General features: G+C 41.6%; 1 protein-coding gene across 4 annotated transcripts in view; it reads right to left on the reverse strand.

The window, feature by feature from the left end:
• The window catches only part of LOC133349174 (SH2 domain-containing protein 6-like), a 33,540-nt gene extending 21,858 nt beyond the window's left edge, over positions 1-11,682 (reverse strand). The window contains exons 1-5 of one of the 4 annotated variants that reach the window (XM_061562445.1): positions 11,579-11,682; positions 6,562-6,630; positions 3,314-3,375; positions 1,795-1,841; positions 387-504 (exon numbers count right to left, since the gene is read on the reverse strand). In XM_061562445.1, the coding sequence (XP_061418429.1) occupies positions 387-504; positions 1,795-1,841; positions 3,314-3,375; positions 6,562-6,617 (283 nt within the window). In that variant the 5' untranslated portion in view covers positions 6,618-6,630; positions 11,579-11,682. Of the gene's footprint in view, positions 1-386; positions 505-1,794; positions 1,842-3,313; positions 3,376-6,561; positions 6,631-7,336; positions 7,471-8,234; positions 8,325-11,578 lie in introns of those variants that run through there. The other 3 variants (XM_061562442.1, XM_061562443.1, XM_061562444.1) reach the window with 3 other exon arrangements.
• Between the last annotated feature and the right edge of the window lie 10,859 nt (positions 11,683-22,541).

Genomic DNA, 22,541 nt, shown 5'->3' on the forward strand with positions numbered 1-22,541 from the left:
CTCCGAAACGTCGTGATTTTTATTTTATTTTCATTAAAAATTTTTACCTACGTGACTTTACCGAAAAAACCTAAGAATATGGTGAGTAACTGTTTGTCACTCATTTCCCAACGTCTTGTCTCTTCTCACAATTCAAGTTCCTAGAATCAACCCACCCGCGCCTGCAACATGGCTTCATCCCAGAGGTCGCAATCAGGTACCCGATACCCGTACTCTACCCGTACCCGGCCGGGTACGGGTAGAGTATGGGTACGGCCGGGTACGGGTACGGGTACCCGTTTGCGACCCTGGTGCGGCCGGGTACGGGTAAGGAATCAAAACCCGTTTGCGACCTCTGATGTGCATTGCCATTACTTCTTATTCTTTAGTGGAAAAAGGGTACGTACCGATATAGGGTTTTTCAGCACTATTCGTCTTGTAAGAGAAAGGCATTTTTGCCTCTGGCTCGGGTTCCTCATACATGTCCTCTTCGACGGGCGAATCGTATTCACTGTCACTGGAACTCTGAGGAAGGCACACTCTCTGTGAGCAACAAAAGTCAACGCAGACCAGCGAGCTTGCTGATGACGAGTGCTGCCAATGTGGATCGCCCCTCATTCATACTACGCTCAGGAATGATGGGAACACAACGCGGTCCACACTGAACAATGACGCGAAATGTGTCACTGGCACACAACCACATGAAACACAATCTAAGCATGGTGCCCTCTCCCTAGCTGCTGTTGATGACGATATAATATAGGGTGACCCATTTATAGATACCTCACTAAATTTTTGTACGGCCCTTTTTCTTCACAACGGGTGGTTGGACACATTCCTGCGGAGGGAGCTGGCAGGAACGTTGGGTTGCTCGGTCAATGGCCAGGGTCAAAGGCGGCGTGGTGTATTCCGCAAATATACCCGACTGTGAGGGCGGGCACAAGCCGGCGTGAGTAGGTTAAACGTTGAGTTTTATAAGGGCACCACGGGGTGACCAGCCCCTCCCCACCCAGCCCCACCCCTCCCTCCCCACCAGCCCCTCCCCACCCTCCCCACCCAGCCCCTCCCACCCCCCACCCAGCCCCACCCTCCCCACCCAGCTCCTCCCCACACACCCAGCCCCTCCCCACCCTCCCCACCCTCCCCTCTCCACCGAGCCCCACCCCTCCCATGTTTGGATGCACGACGGACAGCCACAATAATCCCCTGTGGGCTGGTGTAACCAGGAGGTCCCTACCAGTAACATTGTGAACGTGATGGCATATCTTACGGAGAAGTGTGAAGATATTTTATAAGCGTATTCAAATTTATGGAAGACATGTAGAGGCGGTTGAATTATAAATTGTATTCTCCTTAATGTCTCCGTTATTTTAACGAGGTATCTATAAATATATCAGCCTCAAAGGAACATTGTGCAAATCATATTTTAACTTCATCTTAAAATATAGCAGAAGAACTCCTCCGTCAGCAGTTCTTCTGCTGTTTGTGTCACCTGGTGACGGTTGCTTGTGTTGCGATTGAAACGTCGTGATCTATTAATTTTCTATCCACGTGACTTTACCGAAAGACCCAAAGAGTATGGATTCATGCACTCACGAAAGCTTCAAATAAAGACTTAAAATATAATTTCCAAGACTAAATGTTTTTTTTTTATTCTGACAGGCAAGATATCTGCACATTGCATGTTATATTTTTACGCTACTTTTACTTTCAAAGTAAATTAAAGTATGTTTATTCTTTCATCACACGTGGATTTAATAGCTGAAAAGTGTCTTGTTAAAATATATGTCCTTATCCTACTGAAGTTGTACGTACAAATTCGTTGGTAGGCCATTCTTGGACGAGCTCTTCTTGACATTCTGCTGAGGATGAACACAAAATCAGAGTCATACGGATATCAGATTAAATATTCGAGACATCGTGCACGACACTGAACCCTGTAGACCTGTACACAGTATTGCAGTTCGCCTGACAGCTTCGTGTTAATCCTACAATGTTCACACTGAGCACTAGATGGCAGGAATGTAAAACAATTAAAAGTCGAGCGCGAGCGCTTCTTCATATTCTTGGTTCTTTCGGTAAAGTCACGTAGAAGGGAAATAATAAAAAAATATAAAAATAAAAATAAATTCTTAAGACGTTTCGACTGCAACACAAGCAATCATCATCAGGTGTGAAATACACAGCAATTTTTTTTTTATTTAATATGTATAGTCCATACTTTCACAGTACTCTTAACAAGACAAACGCGCCCTTCCATTCGTTTCAAATAGTGAAGCATAATTCATATCGGACCTTGCCAAAATGGAATTGTGAAGTCTGGGTTGCAGGTTTACTTTTTTACCGTCACTTTCTCTAAAGAAACGTCGTCCTATTTGAAGCGACTTTGCGTAATAAATTATTTAATTCAGCTCGACCTTCCTTTGCGTTAGTGTAAAAATCCACCCACTCATGAATATTAATGAGAGGGGGGGTGGGCCTCATGTTGAGTGACGTCACGCGCGGGACGCACAGACATTTCTGGGTGATTATAGTAGGCAATTTGAAATAATTCCAGTTTCATTTTAATTGTGCTTAATTAAATTCGGAATATTTAAAGTAATGTATTTAAAAGATGAATCGTGCAAGAATTACGTAGTCAATTTCAGCCGAATTTTTGTGAAAATATAAACACCTTAAATGCATGTTTAATTATATATAGGAGATGTACAGCATTATAAAATAAAATAAAAACGTATAGTTAGCTGCATTAGAGCGATGAGAGCAGCTTATGTTCCAGAGCAAGATGCATTGCTGCATCATGAGACCGTGTGAGATGTTGATGGCTTGGCGAATCTTTAGTCAGCAGTGGATTGATCACGGCTACTGCTACTACAGAAAGTAGCGTGTAGCCAATGTGCACGTTTATATTCTGCATGTAAACCAAATTTAAAACCAAGTCTTGTATTTTTTAGATTTTTTATATTGTATGATTAACACGTTGAAATGATATTCGTGGTTCTTTCGGTAAAGTCACAAGGGAAACAATTTTATTGTTTTCTATTTTCATTATTTTATTACTTCCCTTCTACGTGACTTTACCGAAAGAACCAAGAATATGAATCCCTGCAGTCACGAAAGCTTTAAATCAAAACGTTGAAATTAATCGAGATCTTGACAGCATATCATAATCGAGAGCCTCCCTATAATGCATCTATATCCCCAGGACTTCACGATAGTGTCCTTGTAATTGGCCCCGAGACTTTGCAGTCCATCAATTAGCTGCGAAACAATACGAAACATTTTTTTAACCCTGAAACAAGCTTTTGGAATTTAACTTACATCAAACACTTACCTGGCAGGTTACTATCCACGTGCAACTTAGCAGGCAGAGACGGTGCGCCCTGTTCGACATTCCTGTAATGATAATCCCGAACACACAATTTACACGCACGCAAAGAAGTGTGGCTATAACAATCTTCTGTTCAGAATATCCCTTTAGAATACCTGAATGAAGATGAAAGCGCAGACGTAGAGTAGAGCACGCCACAGAATTTGCACGAACGAACGACACTTCGAAAGCACATTTAGCAAAGTGATCATGTTGAAGTTCTGTGGCCAAGGCTAATTAGAGAATCTATCGAAATTGAGAGAAATAAAAAACAATTTAACCGTTCGGAGAGCTACAGAAATAGTGCTGCTTGGAAAGGAATCATCAAATAATACATTGTTTAAATGCATGCCTAGACAGGTCACTATACTGTTGAACAGGCAATTACAGGTACTGATATTTTAGTACACACAATCAACATGACGTACAATAACAATGGGCTTGCATAATGCACGTTGATTACCAAATAAATAACACAACCGGCAATGGATACCCATTGCTATATTGGTAGGAACCACCTGGTTCCACCAGCCCACAGGGGATTATTGTGTCCGTCCGTCGTGCATCCAAAAATGGGAGGGGTGGCGCTGGTTGGAGAGGGGAGGGTGGGGAGGGTGGGGAGGGGCTGGGTGGGTGAGAAGGGGAGGGTGGGGAGGGGCTGGGTAGGGGGTGGGAGGGGTGGGGTTGGGTGGGGAGGGGCTGGGTGCGGAGGGTGGGGAGGGGCTGGGTGAGGGGTGGGAGGGGTGGGGCTGGGTGGGGAGGGGCTGGTCACCCCGTGGTGCCCTTATTAAACTCAACGTTTAACCTACTCACGCCGGCTTGTGCCCGCCCTTACAGTCGGCCATATTTGCGGAATACACCACGCCGCCGTTGACCCTGGCCATTGACCGAGCAACCCAACGTTCCTACCAGCTCCCTCCGCAGGAATGTGTTTCATATGCGTTCATTAATCCCTCCCCCACTTCACTCAAGAAGACCTCACAAGTGACGTCATCACATCTACCCCTCTATTTAAGGAACGAAACAGGAGGATTTATGTACAAATCTGGCTGTTGCCTGATGAAGCTAGTTGTAATTACTGGCGAAACGTCGTACTCAGATTGTAAATGTGGATTTGCTCTCCAACACACCAGTGTGCTGTACTAGTAACGAATTGCCATGTTCTGTTTACGTGGCTGTGTCGGGTGGTGGCGGGTTTAATGACACATTTATATATTTACACGATCTTAACCCAAAAAAAACCTGTATTATGGATTTAGCGAAGTAGTTGCAAAAAAAAACGTGTTTATATTTATTTTAGGATATTATGGTAGCAGCATTACACAAAAAAATGCAGACAAAATACAAAATAGCACTTTTACAGCCAACAGATTATTTTTAAAAAATCTATGATGCAGCAAGCGTTTTACGTACAGTATATGTTACAATGCGATCAAGAGAGTATATCACGTTTTCAGTTTCCATTTGGTCTATACATTCACACATCTGCAAGTTCCGCTAATTACCAGAGGTGGGACAAAGTCATTGTTATGCAAGTCCAAGTCGAGTCTGAAGTCATCAAATTCATGACTCGAGTCTGACTCGAGTCCAAGTCACATGACTCGAGTCCACACCTCAGAGGTGGGACAAAGTCATTGTTATGCAAGTCCAAGTCGAGTCTGAAGTCATCAAATTCATGACTCGAGTCTGACTCGAGTCCAAGTCACATGACTCGAGTCCACACCTCAGAGGTGGGACAAAGTCATTGTTATGCAAGTCCAAGTCGAGTCTGAAGTCATCAAATTCATGACTCGAGTCTGACTCGAGTCCAAGTCACATGACTCGAGTCCACACCTCTGCTAATTACCATTGCTATTCGCTGTTTCTGAACGTCTGTACTGTACATTCATGTGGAATAATGGCATGTGATGTAAGCTCAATTTAGTTATGGTGGAAATAACTCACTTGTATTGTAAATTGTTTAAAAATGTGATCAAATACAATTGAAAGTACATTTTGAAAGTTTTGAAGCAAATAACAATAATAATGCTCGTAAAATGTTTGACATATTAACTATTCTGTTGATGCCCAATGGGACACAACAGTGTGCTCTGTTAAATAAAACATTTCAAGGTGGCTTAGAGGTAAGAGCACTGGGTTGGCTTTGCTGAGATCGTGGTTTTAATTTGGTCAGGCCTTAGTGAATAAAATGGGATAATCCAATCACCAATGACTGCACAAAAAAACACCTACATTAGTTTTGCTTTGGATTTGGCTACATGTTCATCCTTGAGGACGCAAAACATCACTTTGTCATCAACAAGCATGTACTCTTTGGCAAAGCAGGTGTGAAAAGGCTGCCCAAATACAGTGTGGCGCAGAGGTCACTTGAAAATACCTCAAAAGTAGTTGTGGCACATTAGGAACGGATCACTCTTTTAATTATATCCTTGTGCAGCAAGGGAGTAAAGTGTGGTTCTGTGAAAGTCCTGATGTGCTGTGCAGTACATCAATGCATGTGTGTACAGCAGCATGTGATGACTGAAACGGGCCTGTAGGTGGCTGGCAGGGTTATTGAATAACCACACTTGGACACCAGCCACATGGTTAATGGCGACTCGGAAGAATTGCTGTGTGTGACACACGTGCTGTTGCATTTTACAGAGTGACGCTGCTGTTCTTCACAAGATTGCTATTAACCACAATAAATGTGTTTGCCCTCGATTTGGAGCACCTGCTCACGTCCTTCATTTCGAGTGTGCAACATCGTCCTGCAGGAATTCATATTCCATGGTTCTTTCGGTAAAGTCACGTAGATGACTTTACCGAAAGAAACATGGAATATGCATACTCTTATTTTTTTCGGTAAAGTCACGTAGTTAAAAAATTTAAATTTAAATTAATAAAAATAAAATCATATTTTTTAGGTAAAAAATTTGATTAAAAATTAATAAAAATAAAATACTAATTTTATTAATTTTAATTTCTATTTTTTTACCTACGTGACTTTACCGAAAAAACTAAGAGTATGAATCCTTGCAGTCACGAAAGCTTCAAATCTAGAATGGAATATGCAGTTCTGTATAACCTCCTTCCACACACCATCATCTAACATCGAGTGATGCACCGCTCTGCTAGAGTTCCAAATTTACTCTTCATCTCATCACGTGATGCCAACGACACAATCAGGACAACATTGGGGACATAGATTAAACATTAATATCAATACTTGCCTTGCCTTGAATCCCGGCAGGTTGCGTCTCAAATTACGCTGGAAATCGTGGGCCATTTCTCGTATTAAACTGTGAAAAAGAAATGCACACACTCACGAATTAATACTCCGGTAACTTAAACCGTCAAGGCAAATAACGCATTCCTGCAACTGCCCAATAAAGTTTGGCAATGTGGCTACAACATTTGTGCGGAGGTAAACAGGCCGAGATGTCATATTGATCAGGTATACATTAAAATGATGAGACATTCATGAGATCATTATCGAGTTTAACATTTTGAAGTCGCGTATCGCATTTAAATGTCTATTAAGCCAGTTTATTTCTAATATGAGACAATTCAAATGGAATGTAACATTTTAAAAATAAGCAATGTCAATGTTGACATCGTTGTCTGATGTTTTGTTGTGTTGTACTGTGTTTTTCGCCACGATGTCCATTGCTTTGCCCCACGTGGAACTGAACATTTTACTGTATTCACGACAACAGTGCAGTCTATTCCATTACGTGCAGAAGCTTTCAGCAGGTTAAGCAAAACGTCGGACATCAAGCCGAACAGCATATTCGGTACAACACATCGCGCTCGCGGCTTCTTCAGGAAACGAATGTGCTGCTGAACAATAGAATTCATTTCCTGAATTAGCTCTCAGCGCACAAAGCAAAACGTCGGACATCACGTCGAAACACAACCCGAAGACACATTGGAGCGCAATACAGCACAACCGCAAACACAAACCTATGCAGTATTAACTTCGAAAGGTAAACAAAAAAATCGTACTCAATCTGTTACGGACTTGGGCTTCAACAGGACTAAGTAGCCTCTAGAACCTTTGTACAGAGGTGGGACAAGCAACATGCTATGGCATGTCAGCGTTTAAGCTTCCTCCTTCGCCGTGGCTTTTTGACATTGACCTCAAACGATTTCTTGCCACTCTCCACCCCCAATTTCACATTCCACAGCTCAACTTAACTTGTATACGTAAGTCCTTGTTCACACATTCCAGGAATTTCAATGGTGTCCAGGGAGAATCATAATTATGGTGTTACTGCCAACACTTAAGTTAAACACACTTTTGATAACAAAAGTAACTAATGCATTGGGTAGTGGCCGTACATTAATGTATTTTCTTTTTAGTGGTGACTGATAATCGATAATTATTCATTGACATGAGTGTAGATTCTGCATTAGCAAGTCCTCGTTCACTTTCCTAATACTAACTGACCTTTGAGTTTTACAACTACAGGTAAATCATTAAGCAACACAACAGCAAGGAATGTGTAAAACAGCATCAGCAAGTGAGACTACGCGAATGATACACGATTCACACTGAAGAGTGAAAATTACGGCGAGCAAAGAAAACATGGGGGGCATCGATAGTACCGTACTTTATGGATAGCATTTTTGAAATGATGAACTTTTTCATGTTTTATGCAACATATGTTCCCACCACCATGGGACGAAAATGCTCGTGCCAGAAAAATAAAGTTTTTAGATTTACGTGAATGATTAGCTCTGCAGGAGGAAGTATTTCGTTGCTTTGTTCAAGCAATTGCAAATCCCAAGCTCAATATAAATATATCCCAAGGTGATTCACCTTGCCCGTTCGTGATAATGAAAGCATGCACAGTTAATACAATTTATAAAATCTAAATCCATCAGTCAGTAAGAAGACAACCTGTGAGTCAAACTTGAGTCGTGCATGGGCAGTCTGAATGTTGCCTCTGCTCGGGGCAATGTGGGTGGCAGGATCGGTGTTTGCAGCAGCCTATGTTGCATGGGGGAGAAGGAGGTCTTCGACTGAGCACACATCCAACAAAGGCCGGTCATGTCCTTTTTATTATTACACGCTTTTTATTAACTCTGTCTGTTGTTGTTGTATCCTCAAATCTTGTAACTCAATTTTAACGCACTTCCCAATGTGGTATCGACTGCAAAACTTGGTATACGTATGTCATACTGATGACAATATTATATTCTATCATTAAAAATAAAAATAAAAACATTTAAACAATATTTTTTCTATGTGATGTTTCGGCTTGGGTCTAATTGTCCATGCTCAACTGACGTTGGCTGTAAATCACCACGGTCCCTTACGTTAGGGCAAGCTTTGAAGCCACTTCCTGGAGTCGTGGAGTTCTGCCATTACGGTACATTTCATTAAAGCGTGTTTAAACAAAATATTTAATGACTTATTCATGTTCAGCTTATGTGACTCTCCAACCTCCAATCTCAAAAGCTCACTCCCAAAACGATTGCCGGAAACAATTACGGCAGATCTCCTATTCATTACCCTGTTACCTGCAACTCCCATTGTCGGCAGAAGCTGTTGGGTTCATTAAAACATTAATTAAAATAAACCTAACGATTAATGTTATATAGGAACTGCAGGGACTGTGAGATGCAGTGAGCTGGCTCCAACAATTGTTCTGTAGTTATCTAGATATTAAGTTGTGTTCAGCCAATTACTGAATGCGTATACTATTGGGAGGAAACCGGAGTACTTGGATAAAACACAAACATGCGAGGGGGCAATACTCTATCCCAAGGGACATACTTTATCAATCCACTCTGCTGTACCGCATTATGCTGGTAAGTCGGGATATTGCACCGAGATGCCCACAGCAACTCAACCTGTCCAATCTCGTATCCCGCCTTTGATATGGCCACATCCTGGATTAATTCAAATCTGCTCCAGCGAACCATTGCCAAGAAACTGAAGTCCTCTTCGTTGGCAAAAAGCCACCTCTGAATAAAGACTTCACTTTGAATGTGCAACTTGACTATGATATCACACTCACAAAGGGTGTGTGCAACTCTGGAATACCTCCTATCATCACCCAGCAATATCTGTCCTTAACGCTCGTGACGTCACTTCACATCGACCAGCCCCCCTCATTAATATTCATTAGCAGGTGACGTCCTCCAAATGGACACCCCCCCCCCCCCCATTAACAATAATTAGTGGGTGACGTCACTCCACATGGGGGGGGCGGGGCGCCTCCTCCCCCCTCCTCGGCGTCAACTGACAACCCTCACTACGTCACGTGATCTCCGTAACGCTATTGAGACGTCAAAGTAAAAAGGACGTCATGATGAACAAGGGATTATAACCTTTAAATTAAATAAGTCTGTGTCACCGCGGCCTTACAAATTGCACACGAATTGATGCAATAAATATCACGTCACGGTCTGCTTTTCGCTTGCAAGTTTCAAATTTACTGCAATACACCCGTCCTTGGACGGGCAAAAGGCTAGCTATGTATGTATGTTGAACTTTTTTCGCACCGTACGTAGCCAACCGTGCTAATCGGAGGTGCGGGGGAATGACAACAAACGAACACGAAAGCAGTTCTAAAGAAATTAGTTTTAAATCTAGATTTAAATGGGTGAAGCTCCAGTGGCTCCCTAATATCGCAAGCAAGAGCATTGCAGATGGCTGCAGAAGTGCATCTGAAAGTGTGCGATGCAGTGACCGTCTTTGTTCGATGGTTAGAAAAAAAATGTCTGATGGTTATGACTGACCCCAAGCTCTCATTCTTTTCCTACATATTTCAACTCGACAGGAACTTCCAACCTCCACCTGTGCAACATCTCCCATATCCAGCATTCCCTTGCCCTGTGTGATGCTCAAACCCTCACCTGTGTCTTCATCACCTCCAACTTTAACATCTGCAATGCTCCTACTTCTCTCACCTCCAAGCTCAAAACATTCGAGAATGCCATTGCAAGACAGAACCACATGCCCCCAATCCTTAGATACCTCCAAAAGCTCCAAATCCACTCCTGAGTCGACTCCAAGATTGTCCTTGATACAGCAGTCGTGCTGTGACGGTTCCACCTGAAGACGGAAGCTTGTGTTGCCTCCGAAACGTCGTAATTTTTATTTTATTTTACTTTTATTAATTTATTAATTTAATTTTTTACCGAAAAAACCTAAGAATATGAATCCTTGCAGTCACGAAAGCTTCAAATCTAGAATTGTCCTCAAAATGTCCAAGGTCCTTCTTGATCTAACCCCTGCCCAACCGTCCCCTCTCATCTCGCTCAACTTTCCTGCATGTGCTCTCTGCTCCAGGAACCAAGGTTACCTGGCAAAACCCTCAATCATCCTCTCCTCAATGGGAGGTCGCCATGTACTTCTCTGCTGCTGGCCTCTTATTTTGGTCCTGTACCAGTTTAAAGGGTAAAAACCCTATCACGAAACTAAACATTGTTTTACTTTACCAGGTAAGGCCCACTGAGCTATATAATTATTTTTGCAGAAGCGACCTGGCCACAATTGATAGCTCAACAAAGTGGCTTATCGCGAGGAAATGTATAACAGGCAAATGCGCTCAATGCATATTTCTACACGTGGAGGGAAAAACCGGAGGATACAAATCTACGTGACCATGGGGAGAACATGCATACTCCCAATACACAGGCATCAGATCGGGATCGAACTCACGACCTCCCGTATACCGGGGGAGGTAGTTAACATCTCGCCACCGTGGCACCTGCGTATGACTGTCTCCTATCTATTGTATAGTGTTTTCAACTGCATCTCACTTCATTTTAAAAAAAATTACACAAAGTATCTATCTCACTTTCATCCCAATTACGTACATGTCCCACATTTTTGTACAAATGCTTGAGATGCCGTTTGACTTAGACCCTCTATAAATATGAACGGCACTGTAAAACCAAAACCGTAACATTTAAGAGAGGTTCACGAACTTCAATGTCCGAACAATGGATCGGTTGTGCAGTGACATCATCACAACATATTTAAGGGCAAGTTTATCCGTGGACCTTGATATTTGTATGTTCATGGTAAATCCTGCTCAAAACGATCTTCCCGTTTGTTCTCTACTTTTGTCCTATTTCTCTTTCAGAGTCGTGTACCATTGCTATGTTATTTGGAGCTTCGCGTTTCACGTGACAATTTAAATACTGTAAGTTTTCAACACACAGTGTGTATATATATACATTAATCTGTACTTAAACAAGGGTGTGTTCATATATGAATGTAGTACTCACAATTTGAAACGTATCCAAATGTATGCAGGCAAATGAAGAAAAAAAACACTAAAGTACACTTGATGCTTGCAGACCTTAAGCTTGTCTCAAAACTTGGAAGTAATGCTCGATTTTTTTTTTTTTGGAACATTTCGTTTAAAAAATATCAGGTCGGTCGTGGAAAAAAAAGTGAGTGGGCTGCCAAAAAGTAACATTTGCATAGAGATATCGTCCAATGGCAAGCTGTGCAGATTTCACAAACCGTGCACAGGCGGCATGCATGCATGATGAGCCGAAACCTGGTATTGTTGTCCTTGATTGTGCACTGATACGCTGTTCTTATCATAGCAGCTACATCATAGGCATATGGTAACTCCACACTGGTTTTTCCAGACAAGTGGATACATTCATACATCTGAAAGCCAAAACCTCAGCAAAATTGGGACGGAAATTGGTGTAATTCAAGGTTACAAGAAGGAGACGTCCACTACGCATTTTGGTTTTATACGTATCATTAGTCGATACGTATCAGTCGATATGTAAGAACAACTCTGTGTGCCTATGTGTGTGTCTCTCTCTGTGTGTCTCTGTGTTATCTCTCTCTCTGCGTATGTGTCTGTCTATGTGTCTCCGTTTCTGTGTTTTGTCTCTCTCTCATATTTAGCAATCTTTGGAAGAACGTAATCAACCAGGTAGGGTTTTGACTGTTGTGTTAGCCGACTCTCTGTGTTGTATTGAAGTTTACTAGGTTTGTTTTCTCTTTCATTTGTACCTGATGACGATCGCTTGTGTTGCAATCGAAACGTCGTATGCTATTATTTTATTTATGTTTTCTTTCTACGTGATTTTACCTAAAGAATCAAACAACAACTTTGAAGAAGTAAATTATATAATCTAAACACCAATGCCGATCTGAGTCATTCCTCAATTTAACTATTCATTTCTAGCCACACTCGATCACGTAATAACATGAATTTTTCTCAAGTTCGATTTAATTTTAATCTTTCGTTGGCAACTGCCTGAAGCAGCCTTTGACGGCGATGTTGTAAACATACCAATTTCTCATAAATGCTAAAATACCACCCACAAGCTGATGAGAATGGGCGAGAATGGGAGCGCAATAAGATACGACGTTGTACTCTAATGACTGCACAAGGGAGTTGTGCTGTTAGTGCAAAAGTTACCACCTGCGCATGGGAATCCAGTGCCTTGAGTTTGATTCCAGCCCTCACTAACCTGCGCTGAGCATCGTGTGTGCGGTCACACAATCCACCACCAGCGACGCACACCAGGGTACACATTTACATGTTTCAGATCCTGATTTTAAAAAAAGAAGTTATAAAAAGTTAATGTTGAATATGTTTAAAATATTCATATGCTGGGGGGTGAGAGATATTCTTCTCTCCGTGGTACGGCGCTGCGGTTAAGGAAACAATCATGGGCAGCTCTAAAGAGTCAAGTCACGCAACAAATACTGATTTTCATATTTTCAAATCGGGAGATAGGGACAGAAAAGAAACCAGTCTACCTGGAATTACTGCATTGAGCATTTGGTAGTGTTACCAGGAGCTAACAATAACACTGGCAAAATAGCATACTGTACACTGCATAGTGCACAAAGATAAGAAGTTGTATGATCAAAGTACACTAACTGTACAGGGTTAATATTGCAAGTTACACGTAGTGTTTTAGTTAAATGTTGCCGGTCATTTAGTACATACATTTAGTATGTGAACTGTATTTGCAAATCTTTGCTGAAGAAATTCGACTCCAACGGATTACCTTACACTGTAGACATTTGCATAGATAACGTCACTTAAAGTGCAAATTTTGGAAATATATTTGACAGATATCTGCTTAAAGTCTACACGTGTGGTAATGCGAAGGAGTTCACAGATCGTGTTGCTTTTTATTATTATTTTACACGCTCTTTATTAACTCATTCTGTCTGTTACTCTTTGGTTCTTTCGGTAAAGTCACGTAGGTGAAAATAAAAAATAAAAATAACTACATTTAATTAAGTTATTTTTATTCTTACTTTTTTTCACCTACGTGACTTTACCAAAAGAACCAAAGAGTATGGATCCTTGCAGTCACGAAAACTACAAATCTAGAATTCACTCTGTTGTTGTCGTCATTGTTGTAATCTCAAATCTTTTAACTAAATTTTTGCCCACTTCCCAATGTGGTATCGACTGCAAACTTGGTATACTTATGTCATACTAATGACAATACTATATTCTATCATAAAAAAAATTAACATTATTTTTTAACTGTTATGTTTGGGCTTGGCTCTAATTGTCCACGGTAAACTGACGTTGGCTGTAATTGGCCACGGCCCCTTACGTTGTGGCAAGCTTCGGGGCCACTTCCTGGAGTCGTGGAGTTCTTTCATTGCTAGTACGGTACATTTCATTAAAGCGAGTTTTTTTTTAAGTTGTTTAAAATATTACTTTTGTGTAAGGGAGGTTAGGGAGCACGCAGGTCCCTGGTGTGTTTGCAAAGATGGTGTGTGGCTGGCATGAAGGCTGGACAAGGACAGAGCTTGATGATTGATGAACAACAATTGTTTCTTGACTTTAAATACTGACACCGTGATTTCTCTGAATTATGGAGGGTTGTTTTATAGAGAGAACTTGTATGGCGAGTGAGCTGAATTATTTTTAACCGTCGACTGTTTTTTGTTTGAATTCCGACCGCAGGTATTGTGGTCAATGCAAACATGACTCCTTGTAAAAAAAAGGTGTCAGTTTTGTTGCCAGATAAAAGGGTAAAAAAAACAATTATCATATTATCGTCGACTGCATGTTTGAGATCTGAGCAGAGAGACTTCTGAGCAGACCTGGGCGAGCCTGGGAGAGTCAGTGCCAGATAGGCAAGAAAACTAAGTTCAGATGGGTTGCCACCTCTGAAATAAACACATTTATATATTTTTAATATCATGGGAAGATCTCACAATACTGGCAGAAGGGGGAACTCCATGCAAATGGTATTGCCTTGAGTGGTGTATGATTCCACACGTGATGAAAACTGAGGCTTTCAATGTCCCGGGAAGACTTCCAGATTTCCCAGGACAACTCTTCAGAGAAATATCACGATCCTGGGAAGAGCAGAACAGGTGGAAACGCGAGTTCAGAGTGTGTGAGAGGTGATTATTGTAAAGGCATGCTAAGTGAGAGCACTGGAAAGGAGTTTGACACCTGGTCAGAGGCTCCAAGAGCTTTGTGAAATAACAAAGTTGTACCGAGCATGCTAAGGAATTACAAGTTAACGTTTCTCCATTATTGCTGACTTTAGTGTTTCGTGGAACTGTATTTCCTGAGGCTTGAAATGACAAAGCTGATACTCTTATGTTTTTTCGATAAAGTCACGTAGGTAAAAAATAAAATTAAATTTAATAAAAGTAATAATACAAATAAAATAATAAATCACGACGTTTTGGAGGCAACACAAGTCTCCGTTATCAGGTGGGACCGTCACAGCTAGATTTGATATCACAGCTAGATTTACTGTATCAGACATTACATTTCTACCATTGCCTCGGTCATGAAAAAATGTTGCCTTGTTTTTCACCTTTTAAAGTATTCATTATATAAATACATGTCAGGTACTGGGGATGCCATATTTAAACAATTCTAACGTGGACCCTCCAAAACTTTTTCAAGAAAACTGTCCCGCCCTCTAGTGGTGAGTTTAGAAAGTGCAAAAACACGGTTTCATACATGGGGATGTTTGACATTTGCTCAGAATTTTTTTTATAGCGTTCCATGTGCGGATGACATAAATTGCCTACGAGACCGTCCATAAATGACGTCACGCACCTAGGGGGGGGGGTTCAGATATTTATGACGATGTGTGACGGGGGGGGGGTGAGAAATTTGACGTCACATCAAAATGCGCAAACTTTAAATAAATATAGACAACACGTTATACTTAATTAAATAGACTTTTCAATAAATGTTTTCTCCTACAACATCAGAGTGCAGCGCCACATTAAATACGCACTAACATGACAATAGTTTAAAGCGATTTGAAGCATGTTTTTTTTGCAAAATGGAAATATGGTTTTGAGCGGGGGGGGGGGAGAGCTTTGTGACGTCATATTTGAGGGGGGGGTCTGCATTTTTGTGACGCCGTGTGACGAGGGGAGGGGGGGGTCAAAAATCGTCCAAAATCGCGTGACGTCATTAATGGACGGCCCCTAAATATATGTTATGTCAGTAAGGCTCTTATGAATGCTACTTTATTTACCGCACCTCAGCTCTGTATACACAGCGGTGCAGTATATTTATAAATGTATAAATGTACGCCACAGTCGATCGGCAGGTCGCATTTGGAAGGATACAATGTGGATATTAATCCCTACTCTTTACAGATATATGGCGAGTGTGGAATAGTATCATCCTCTTCATTAAAACAAAATAGCGCTATGACTCCAGTGTCCTGGCTGGGTGCTGGCTTGCCTTCCCTCCACCCCATTAGTAACTCCGTTCAAAATCGAGGTTTTTGGGTTAGCGCACATAAACATAAACGCGTCGCTAATTCCGCCACCACCCGACACAGCCAATTAGTAAGGTTTGTCACGGAAAAAAAAACATGCAAATTCTAAATTTCGTTTTAAAGCTTTCGTGACTGCAGGGATTCATCATCTTGGTTCTTTCGGTAAAGTCACGTAGAAGGGAAATAATAAAATAAGAAAAATAAAACATAATAAAATAATCTTCGCAGCGAGAATTATTTTATTATTTTTATTATTTATTCTTTTTATCATTTACATTCTACGTGACTTTACCGAAAGAACCAAGAAGATGTATGCGTTCAGTTGCTTATTATTGCCAGCAGGTGGCAGCAGTTACCCACCACTCGAACACAGTGCTTCTTAACTTTCACTGAAGTCTTTGCACTCCTTTGATTCTCGTTCGTAAAAGAATAAAATATATTACGTTAATAAATGCATGTGATTGATCAAAACTAAGCAGTTGTGTTTGCGTGTCCGTGCTTAATTTGTGTTTCGATTATTTACCTTCTAGAAAAATCTGGCCACGTCTCGCACCCCCAGAAAGGGCATCTCGCACCCCCAGGTTTAGAAGAACCACTGCAGTCTAACAGGACGTACAAACATTGGTTGTGCTTTGGCGCACTGCAGTGAGTGGCATCACGGATGACACCCTTATGCCCTATAACATCAAGTCACCATTATCCTCTTGAATTAATTTGTTGTCCACCAAAACTGCACGCAGCACACCAGGTGAAGGCGCTCGCATGTTTTGCGCATTTCAAGTCGCGACAAAATACTACACGCTTGAGTTAAAATACCCGCTGGTCATACTGTGCAGTAGTAATACACCACCCCTCGATATCTTTAACCACATTTTTGGCGAAGCGTACTTCATTTTGCATTGTTGAAAGAGAATGACATATACAAATAAAATCCGAACATGCCAAGAGGATAACACTTAAACTCCACACAGTCATAAACCTTAATAGAGGTTTTTTTGGAGTTAGATCGCGTAAATAGAAATGTGTCGTTAAACCCACCATCACCCGACACGGCCAATCAGTAAGGTTTGTCACGTAAACAAAACGTCCCACTTCGTTACGAGTACAGCACACCGGTGTGTCGGAACTTAAACCCGCAACATTTACAATTTAAGTACCACGTTTCGCCGGTAATTACAGCCAGCCCAATCGGGCGACAGCCAGAGTTGTAGACAAATCCTCCTGTTTTGATCTTAAATGGATAATTTTGGTCGTGAAAGCCTACGTGTCAAACAGCATCAACCCACTTGCTGTACTTCCCCGCTGGGGCACCTTTTAGCCTACGGCGGAGGCATTTTCATACATCTGACGCCTTCGCTTAGAGATGGTCGACGGCTTGGAGAGGCCTTCATCCAACAATGGATTGACCCATGACTGCTGACTAATCAATCGATCAATAAAAACTGCATATCTTTAAAGGTGCCGTTCTTAAACCAAGCCCCCTGTACACGAATCGTTATTCTCCAATAAAACATTGAACTCGTGCAATTATATAAAAAAAAAACTAGGCTATGATTATACTGATGCTAATGACTTTCAGATATAATTTCAGCTCAATTCACCAACCCTGCCATCAAATGACCACCACCTACTGAGTATTTAATTCATATCTATAAGATCTTGCCTCTCTACAGATATTGACAAATCCCTATTGATATTTTATGGATTTCGTCATTTTTACATGTTTATGAAAGTGATTTTGCGCACCGAGCAATATAAAACACATTCTACAAAACTATGCATGAGATTAAAGAAATCTGTAAAAAATAAAAATTTGGATAACATTTAATGTAATTGTTTCGATTCATTGGTAAGGTATGTTTGGCTCCAACAAACTAAGCGTTTGGCCTTTAAAATGCAATATGCAAAACTATTTTTGGCTTATTTTTTCTACTTGCTGATAATTTATCCAAGACTGGATTTTATTGCGTTGAAGAAAAACATTGGCTGACCATTACATTCTCCAAAATTTCGAGTTCTTATATAACCTTGGGTGGCCTAGAGATATTTTTTTTATGTTTCATGATATTTAGTTTACATGCACATCTCAGTACTCTGGTGTGTAAAATAGCATTTGCAGTCTTTTGCACGAGATGATCATTCTGTTCACGTTATCTCGAAGCAGAATAAAAACCAACAGCTCCTAGTGCCGATTACATTTGGGTTAATTAATTGGCAAATAAAATGCTATGGAGATGGAGGTGCATCACTACAATTGCTTGCTCACGCCACTGCTAGCAGAAGCGCCTCCAGTTGACAGAGCTCAAAAGATGCCCTCTGGACGGCTATTTTGGCCTACTATTGTAGTACTATTTTTTAATCCTTTATATTAAGTTCGCTTGCTTGCTTGCTTGCGCGCTTACGACCGTGCCAATATTTCGGTCGTTTTTTAACCCACTTCCCGTGATCCAATCGAGCTGACATTTTCCACACAGACTCGTTGTGCGTGACAATGAATGTTCGTGAAAATTTTTTTCCTAAATTGTACACTTTTTAGGTAAAAAAAAAATCATATTTAATTTAAAATACCAATGTGATAAAAATGAAACTCTTACTCAAGAAAAACAGAAATGAATAATAAAATAAAACCGATGCCACGCATATAAAGGATTTATAGTGAAAAACTTTGTTTTTACGGGTTAATTTTTTACTATATTTATTTTACCAGGTTAGGCCCACTGAGCAATGTAGCTCTTCTTCAGAAGCGACCTAGCCACGAATAATAGCTCAACTAAACTCCACTATGTTTCATTTTGCCAAGTAAGGCCCACTGAGCCATATAGATGTTTTTCAGAACCGACCTGGCCACAGATTATAGCTGAATGAAGTGGCCTTAACGCGTGGCAATGTATAACAGCCAAAAACTTTAAGCGCATGTTTATAAATGTGGAAAGAAAAACCGGATGACCCAGAAAGAAATCCACGCGACGACGGGGGAGAGAAACATGCAAACTCCAAATATACAGCAGGCGTCCGGGTCGAGATTAAACCCACGACATCCTGCAAATAAAGCGAGGTAGTTAACATCTTGCCACAGTAGCACCCCCTGGGCACATTCTCGAAAGGGAATCACAAATACAATTGCAGTGCTCGAATCAGCGCTGGGGGAGAAAAAAAACAACAAAGACAAAGATCCCCCGTATAGCCTTAACAGACTGTAGGGGCAAGTGCTGTTAGCGAGCACCTATGAAGGCCGGCACGGCACACGAGGGGGTGGGTGGCCAACACCACGCCCGTCCGCCTTTGTCTCCCCAGTGGCGATGTTTACACATCGCACCAGGTACTCATTTGAGGCTGAGTCGACCTAGGGGAGGCCCAGGAGCGGTTCAGATAATCGTCACCGATGTTGGCCGTGAGCGGGAATCGAACCCGGGTCGCCAGGTTTGTAGCGCAGCGCGCTAACCGCTACAACAAGCACAGAGATACAAACACGAGTGCTGTAGATTATTATGTTTTCAGAATGTGACTACTTTGTGATAGATGCAAAGGTGAAGGTGCAGCCCTGCAATTGCTTGCCCACGGCCCTGCTGGCGAAAGCGTTTCCAGTAAAGGGAGCACAATGGAGCCTCTATGGATGGTCCACTCTTCCATACTGGGCAGATGACTTTGAAGAGATAGGGCAGGGGTCGGCAACCAAAATAACAAGAAGAGCCATTTCTTTCCAATTCGGTACAAAATTCAGTATTTCAAGAGCCGCAATGCATCTGAGTACATACGTACTCATCGTCAAGAAGCAGCCCGTAAAGAGCCGCATGCGGCTCCGGAGCCGTAGGTTGCCGACCCCTGAGATAGGGAGTACCCACACTTGACTCCACCATACACACCTTGACAATGAACTGTGGTCTACACGTGCTGCTGGATGGAAAGAGGATGATAGAAAAAGCTTTCCCACTGCTGAAACTGCCACGCTGCGACATCGAACCCGATGCACTTTGGATTGAAAGTCCACTATGCTCATCAAAAAAAATAAACCGCGGCAGCATCAACTAAATGTCCCGTGAACATTTAACATTTGCAAGAAATTAAATCGGTGTCGAAAAAAAATTGCACTCCCATAAGGCTGTGTAGCCGATAGGGTGTGTAAAACAATACTTGCTTTTTATGTTGAGACAAAAATGTGAAGGGGGTGTATTGTTAGCTTATTGTTACAATATATTCTTCATAGTAATGCTGATTATGCATTGCTATTGTAGGTGATTTGCGTCGATGCTTCTTGCCAAAAATGAGCTTACACCACAAGGATAGGAGTGCGCTGATGTAAGAACACTTATTTTATTCACCTTGTAATAAACATAAATTAAATACGTGAATTGTAGCGTGTAGTGCATAATGTGTCCGTTATAGAGGACTCGTTGAAGTGTTTAACACATTCGGTTGGCCTTGGTTGATCAGTGGATTCCTAACATTATTTCAAACCTCATGACCATTCATTCTTGCAGATCGTGCTGCAAAGCTGGAAGATGTTATCAGCATGAAGCCAGAAATTGGCTGTCTCATCAGTGGCAGGCTTTGTGGAGAGATTTGGCAGCACATTAGATGAAAGCAATTGAAGAGCTTAATGGTTTCTGACTGTTGAAGCCAGCCTTCCTTTTAATTACTCTCAACCAGCACGCCAAAATACCATTTACAATGTGTGTGTGCTCCTTTTTTTTTAAAGGTGGGTATAGCTTTACACACGCACATACCTTGGAACATCAGTCAGCTAACATACAGGCTGTACTTTACATTGAAAAGACCCAACAGCAACAATAAATACAGTTCTGGCTTTATACAACGTGAGATAAATGTTTGTTTTATTTCGCGGGATTACGCGACCTCTTTCAGAGAAGAATTTAACCAGTGGCGCGCGCGTGTGCGCATTTGTGCCGAGTCTGTAGCGAGCGGTAGTGTGCAATGGTTAGTGGTCCTTGCTACAAACACGGTGGCATGAGTTAAATTCCTGCTCGTTCAAGTTCAAGTTCATTTATTAGGTATCGCCCTGTGAGCCATTCGGCTCTTGAATCGGGTGCAACCGCAACAAACAAAAACATGAACAAGAAAACATCTTAAAGTGAATATGTGACTAAGTAAAAACAGAAAATCCAAGAAAAGACAGCAAAATATTGCAGAAAAAATACCGTACACCAACGCTATGTGCAAAAATCCCAGTAGGATGCAAGTCAAACAACAACAACCACAAGACAACTTAGATTAAGGCCATCAGTCTTACTCTGTACTACAACAAACAAACATGGCTAAACGAATAAACTTTTCGAAATCACCAAAATAAAGCGATGAAAGCAATGAAACAGTGATCATAGGAACTGTGACGGAATTTTCACAATAAATGACACAAACAACGCTGGTGATGAACCCGGCCTGGGCCTCGCCTAGGTCGACTCAGCCTCCAATTAGTACCTAGGACGGTGTGTAAACATCGCCACTAAGGAAAACAAAGGCGGCCGGGCGTGGCAATGGCCACCTACCCCCTCGTGCGCCGTGCCTTCATTCAATCTCTCCACTTGCACGAAACGTCCGTTAAGGCTGTACGGGGAGGGAGGTTGGGGGGGTCTATGTCTTGACTTTGTACATGTAACGTGAAGCTATGCAGACAAAGCACATACACACTCTCGCAAGTCACGGTTAGCCTGCGTAACATGACACTATATATTCTTCACAGGTAAAATGAGGTTACACGTCTATGACTTATTTTTTTAGTCTTCTTCTAAGGCTGGTTTTTTACTTGCATTGTGCTATTTTTAAATCCTTTAAATTAAGTTCGCTTGCTTGCTTACGACTGTGCAAATCTTTCGGTCGTTTTTAACCCACTTCCCGTGATCCAATCGAGCTGACATGTTCCACACAGACTCGTTGTGCGTGACAATTAATGTTCGTGAAAATTTTTTTCCAAAATTTTACACTTTTTAGGACAAAAATATTATATTTAATTACCAATTGCTTAATGGTGCAATGCAATCATCTGACCCATAGGTGGCAGCCATCTCAAGCCAGAAGACGAGAGGACTCTAGCCGCCACGCATATAAAGGATTTATAGTGAAAAACTTAGTTTTTACGGGTTATACTTGTTACGCCATTATGACAAGTGTAAGCGCGTGACGTGCTCGCGGAATGGCCATTGGTTGAGGTCGGTGCGTTTCCTTGTGACGTCACTAGAAAAAAACTTGTTTTGATGGGGAATTAAAATCAGTTTTCCTGGAACAGAATTTCAAGTCACTGATGCTGAAAATGGAGCCTCGTGCTCCGCAATTTTTAGACACAGAGTTCTCTGAACGACACCACTGGCAGATCGGAATTCTAACACCGTCAAAAACATTTGCTATCTGTAAATATCATGACCACGTGTTTACAGTGATGTCTGGTGCCACGTGTTGTATCATTTTGTATAGATTACAACTTGCCCGCTGTAATAAGCACCTCCAAACCAAAGGGACACGATGTCTTATT

The sequence above is a fragment of the Lethenteron reissneri genome, chromosome 29, assembly GCF_015708825.2.
Source record: "Lethenteron reissneri isolate LAM-NWPU_2019-01 chromosome 29, ASM1570882v1, whole genome shotgun sequence".
NCBI classification, from domain to species: Eukaryota; Metazoa; Chordata; class Hyperoartia; order Petromyzontiformes; family Petromyzontidae; genus Lethenteron; species Lethenteron reissneri.